This window comes from Ixodes scapularis, unplaced genomic scaffold (assembly GCF_016920785.2).
Source record: "Ixodes scapularis isolate PalLabHiFi unplaced genomic scaffold, ASM1692078v2 PGA_scaffold24__2_contigs__length_7659602, whole genome shotgun sequence".
In the NCBI taxonomy this organism is placed as follows: domain Eukaryota; kingdom Metazoa; phylum Arthropoda; class Arachnida; order Ixodida; family Ixodidae; genus Ixodes; species Ixodes scapularis.
In genome coordinates, this window is record NW_024609851.1 from 7,272,991 (window position 1) to 7,278,666 (window position 5,676).

Genomic DNA, 5,676 nt, shown 5'->3' on the forward strand with positions numbered 1-5,676 from the left:
GAATTTTCTGTCGGAGTTCTAGTTCTCCGACGCACTCACCCACTCAGTAACGCCGGACAAGGATTTTCGGCTTCACTCGCCAAACGATGGGAAAGGCCATTCGTGGTCGAGACGCGAATTACACGCCTTGCATATCGATTACGGTGCCCCATAACCGGCGCACGCGTCGGACCTGTTAACATCAATACTTGAAACCTTTTATTTAACGTGTCGAAGAGTGTTGAGAGTTCAGTAACATCGTCTCCATCTTGTCTAATTGTGCCTCTTCCTGACCTCGACTACCTGCAGCCATGCCGCCAGACCGACCGTGCTCGCGGCCACGCCACCCACCCCCGCGGCGGTCGTCTTACCATCGGTCGCGCTCCCCCTGCAGCCGCAGTCTCGGCCATCGGCCGCCTCCTCAGCACCCACGGCGACGCCCCCGAACCAATGAGGCTGCGACGTGGTGCATCATGGGGCTTCACAGCCTTGTGGGGTTCGCTTCCCGCCTGCGCTGGGACCAACAGCCACAGGTCCCACAAGGACTGGCGCCGGCCGACGTCCCAGCACCATTCCAGAGACGCACCTTGAATGAGCGGTCCGCAGGGGACACACCGTCGACCTACACCGACGAAAAATGTGCCGGGTTATGCGCCCTGTGCCACGTGCCTATGATAGCGGGGGAGAGTCATCTACACGGGGCCCTCCGCACCGAGCGTCGCCAACGACAAGAGAACAACGCATCGGCAGCAACTCGGCCGCTAACATCCGCCGACGTCGAGGCGGCGCTCATCGTCGTGTCGAGATCGTGCCCCGAGAGGCGTATGGCGCCTAACCAGGCAGCACACGCACACGAAGATGTCATCATTGACGAGTTTTAATCCGCCTCCCTGCCCCCTCACTCCGCCTCATTCAGCAAGCCAACGGCCCCGAACGCGGTATAGAACATCAAGGCCACAGTGAACGTCTCCCGTACCAGCGCAGGCGTCGAGAGTCAGCACTTTGCAGTCGAAGCTCAGAGTGCCAAAAGCCAGAGTCTGCTTCCACCGTCCTTCGCGCCAGCCGTCGCGCCACCCCAAGCTCTCCGATTCGCGCCCTTTCAAAAGTCCTTTGGACCGCACGTCAGATACCGTTCGGAGTTTCAGTACCATCTTACGGTCCTCCGTTCATCTTCGAAAAGCTCAAGACTCGGAAAACCGCCATGGGAGCCTCCTTGGTCGACATTATACAGTCCGGTGTGGAGAACCTCGACAACGACGTGGGCTTGTGCGCCCCGGATGCCGAGTCGTACACGCTATTCGCCGGCCTGTTCAACCCGGTGATCGAGGACCACCACGGTGGCTTCAAGGCGACCGACAAGCACCCGCTCACAAACATCGGAGACCTCAGCACCTCGGTCAACGTGGACCCCCCACGACCAGTTCGTCATTTTCACCGGCGTGCGCTGCGGACGCTCGTTGCAGGGCTACCCTTTCAACCCGTGCCTGACGGAGGCCCAATACAGTGAGATGGAGGAGAAAGTGAGCTCGACTCTGCGTATGCTGGAGGCCACCTGCTACCCACTGGCTGGCATGGGCAAGGCGACGCAGCAGCAGCTCATCGACGACCACTTCCTCTTCAAGGAGGGCGACCGCTTCCTGCAGGCGGCCATCGCTACCGTCAAAACCAAACGCTCCCTTCCCCCGAAGGGGAGGAATGCGTGGGGAACGGAAAAAGACGAGAATAAAGAGGACCAACGACCGGGGGGCGAGCGGCCACGCGGGGTAGTCGGAGCTTGAACACCGCGAGAACTGGTGTTCGTTTTCTCGTCTCCAAAAGCTAACTCAGTGGTTCTCAATCACTGATGTTTCGCGGACCCCTTGTAGATCGGCGGAGATGATGGAGGACCCCGTTTGTGGTGAGGGGAAGGAAAAGTCATTGGTTAATGAAGATAGTGATTTAATAAATGAATATAACTAAGGGCTAGTGTGAGGTAGATTTCTCTTGTTAACATATCTACGAGATATCTTGCCCGAAAATCGGAACGTTTATCATCGATCTGAAAAAAAGAAAACTTTTATAGCCGGGAGCAGGGGCTTCGCGGACCCCTTGGATGGGGTCCGCGGACCCCTATTTGAGAACCACTGAGCTAGCTTATTATGTTTTATACAAATATTAACATTAACGCACCCAATTCAGCTTATTGCGATTCTTTTTAACCCTCTTTTTTGTTTGTTCTTGTTTTACACCTTCAGTTATCACCATTCAGCTTAACGAGCGTGGTGTATGCGCGATTAATGGAAGTGGCCTCGAGTGGGACCACTGGTTATTATTTCGCTGTGGGTGGAACGGTGCCTCTCTGCCGCTGCGGCAGGCCAGAGCGCTGCGACGGCAGAGATCGCCCCACTCTGGGGCAAAAATCGGTTCATGTGAAACCCTGTTTACGCGGGCGGATCCAGGCCGGTGGCGACTGGATTTTGGAGCCGGGTGGCTAAATCAACTAGTCGCTGGTGGGAAATTTTGGATATGGGTGAAGAACAAATTCAGACTTTTTTGCCAGCAACTAGCGGATTTTGCTACCCGGCTCCGAAACCCGCTAGCCACTGGCGCGGATCCGCCCGCGAATTCGCAACACGCACCATAAAGAATCCTCCTTCACGAGACATGCGATGATGCACTCTTCTATTCCAACAAAACGCAGATTCCTCGAGCCCACGGCCAGAACGCAGAAAGAGTCGAACCAAAAGATACAAAAATACAAAACGTTTCTTCACTTGGTGATGTGAGGGCTGGCGCCTTAGAGGAGAAAGACAGCGGCGACCGTGTCGGGATTGCAGAAGCCGAGCAACCCACGTGCAATACGAGCATTAGCGCCGCGACTACGGTGGGGGCGACCCTTACAAAAATGTCATATCTGGACTTATACTAAAAAATACAGATTTGGATATATAAGGAATTGGGCAGATATGGCCAGATATGCGTACTCAGGCCATATCTGGACTGATAAGGCCATATCTTCCCAATTCCTTATATACCCATATCTGCTCAATTCCTTATATACCCATATCTGCCAAATTCCTTATATGCAATATATTGACTGCTTTATATGATCCCGTGTTTGGGCCTGGCAAATAGGATATCCACCCCATCTAAAGCAATTTTCATGCTATGCTCCTTCTAGCATCACATGAAAATTATTGCCATGGGGCAGGTACCATACTTTCCAGGTCCAGACATGGGATCACATAATATACATTTTACTGCTATCCCACACTGCCAAACGTGTGTTTAAGTAGATATATCTACAGAATAGGCCACTGACCAATCCTTATTGGTCTGGTTCGGAATCTGTCATTCCGACAAATATGAATGCTACAAATATAGAATGCAGGCGATCGCTAGATCGGAAACATTGTATCATATCATTGGACGTCCGAAAGTAAACAGCCCTTTGGCGGGATTGGTTGTCGAGGGAGCAGACCGAGAATATGGTTTCCAAAAAAAGTTTTATTTATAAAAGCGCCAAAACTCTAAACAAGTACTTCCCCCATTCTAAAAAAAATGATAAGAAACAAAACTGTAATATAGCACGGACAAACATTAAAATGGACTAAAAATGTAATAGCACAAAGACACCTATTAAAATAAAACAAACGGAAGGCAACAATTAAGCTGTAAACTATACGAAAGTTTCAAAGTCGTTCATTCCTACTCACAGAGTCACAGTCCTGATTCAACTCTCCGGTCGAGCACAGCAGTTTTGACAAGGGCTCGCTTGCTAGCCTCATCGTTGAAGTCCTTTGCACCGTGTGATGTTCAAAGCCCCCAGTAGCTCCTCGCTGGCCTTGTTTTTTCGTTCAGTCGCCAAATCTTCCCGTGTGATTAACACGTCACACATGCACACGACACCGTTGTTCGCCGCGGAAGCAATACATGATGAAATGGTCATTACTGCTCCTTGAACACGACGAGGTCACCACTGTTTCCCGGACTAGGAAATGACGAGGGCATCATATATTAAACTAAAACCTCATAAAAATAAAAAATAAAATAATGAACACATATGAAACAAAAAAAATGAAATATTGAACACAGAACTAAAAAGAATAAAAACACGAAGGACTTACACAGACAGCCACATTTGTTCAGTTAACAATGACGTTTAATCCTGATAAAAAATATTCCTGCTGCGCTAAAGATCACCAATATGGTGTGTAAACTAGGCCACCTTGAGCAAAGCAGGAATATTTGTGATCATAATCAAATGTCATTGCGAACTCAAAGAGTGGCTGCCTGCGTAAGTCCTTCGTATTACTATTCTTCTGAACTCCGTGTTCATTATTGTGGCTGTTTGGGACCAGGCGGAACTTTGTGGTGCTTTTTCTATTCTGACCTTAGTTTGGACAGCTTCGTACCCATAGAAAAACCCACTAGCTTCTCTACATAATCCCACTCCTCAGAAAAAAAAATTGTGTGTATGTTTATACAGTCAGAAGTTAGCTTGCCTCAATGGGCGTCTGCTGTCTCAGCTGTAGAGTAATTTAGCCAGCGCGTATACAACCGCTAGCCTGGGGTCTTTAACGCGCACCACGCAGTAGTGATACACAACCGCACGCCGGTATAACGCTCATCCAGATCGAAACGGGCAGGTGCGGGGATCCACTCCTTCTCCTTGCTTCCCTTGAGCCACTGACAAATAAAAATCAAAGGTAGGGTCAATTATGTTAACGCAATATACTTCAAACACGTAGCATGAGTGCTAGCAAGATATTTGCTGCCTTCAATCTAGATAAGCTTGTAAATTTACAGGCTAAATAACAAGTAACTTAAAAGCTGAAATATATTTCGATGGAACTACAAAAACCGAAGACTATCTCTGCAAATATAGTGCTATTTAGTATACCATAATTGAGTAGAATCGGATTACAGCGTCCCTCTTACAAAGACTGGAGCAAAACAAGTATAGACTCTGCCGTGCTACTATAACAGAAACAATGGTATTGTGATCTCGTGGAGATAAGTTCGGAAAACTTGTGACAGGCTTTGGCACGACAAATGTGCCAATGTCATTATTCATTTTTGCATATTCTACGGTGACAGTGCAAGGAAACAATCACACACCAGCTACTCAGAAAGACCAGCACACGCGCTGAAGGTATAACTCTTGTGTATTCGACTACTTCATTCTTCTCTTCTACGTCTAGGTGGACATTCCAGATCGTGATACGCAGAAGTACCACACGAAAAACAGGGATGGGTTGAGGTATGTCTAACACTATATACTTACACTGAACAAAATATAGATACCAAAAACTGGCGAGACACTACCTTAATTGGGGACATGCATGTACATTTCCCTAGAAGCTTGTAATTAATACTTGAAAGCCTCTAAAAAACACCAGTAGGAAGAGAATAAATGCTTCACCATTTAAAGCAGCCTGAGTGTTTCTGGAGGTGTAAAATTCGTTACACGTGCGTTGGATCATGCGAAACACGGGTACAGCAAATGATCTTTAGAGCTCGACATTTCGCGAGGAATAAATGCCAGCGTCAAAAATTATTTCGCGGGCACAAATTCTTGCGATCGGAAGTGGTATGCTATGCATTAATCACCATGGGACGTATTCATCGCGGCACCAATTTTTGGCAATTTTTTTCTGGGTACGAACTGCGAAAAGGAAGGCGTCTGCAGACGACTGGGGCGGCGAAAGCTACGGA

General features: G+C 48.7%; 1 protein-coding gene and 1 pseudogene across 1 annotated transcript; both read left to right on the top strand.

The window, feature by feature from the left end:
* Positions 1 to 290: 290 nt before the first annotated feature.
* LOC120841244 lies at positions 291 to 860 on the top strand. Its single transcript, XM_040212096.1, has one exon. It carries the CDS (start codon positions 291 to 293, stop codon positions 858 to 860), a length of 570 nt encoding a protein of 189 aa, XP_040068030.1.
* Positions 861 to 1,129: 269 nt separating this feature from the next.
* LOC120841243 lies at positions 1,130 to 1,757 on the top strand (annotated as a pseudogene).
* Positions 1,758 to 5,676: the final 3,919 nt, after the last annotated feature.

Excerpts from the sequence above, each read along its gene's own strand:
- LOC120841244 (XM_040212096.1), top strand. The coding sequence starts at position 291 with ATGCCGCCAGACCGACCGTGCTCGCGGCCACGCCACCCACCCCCGCGG.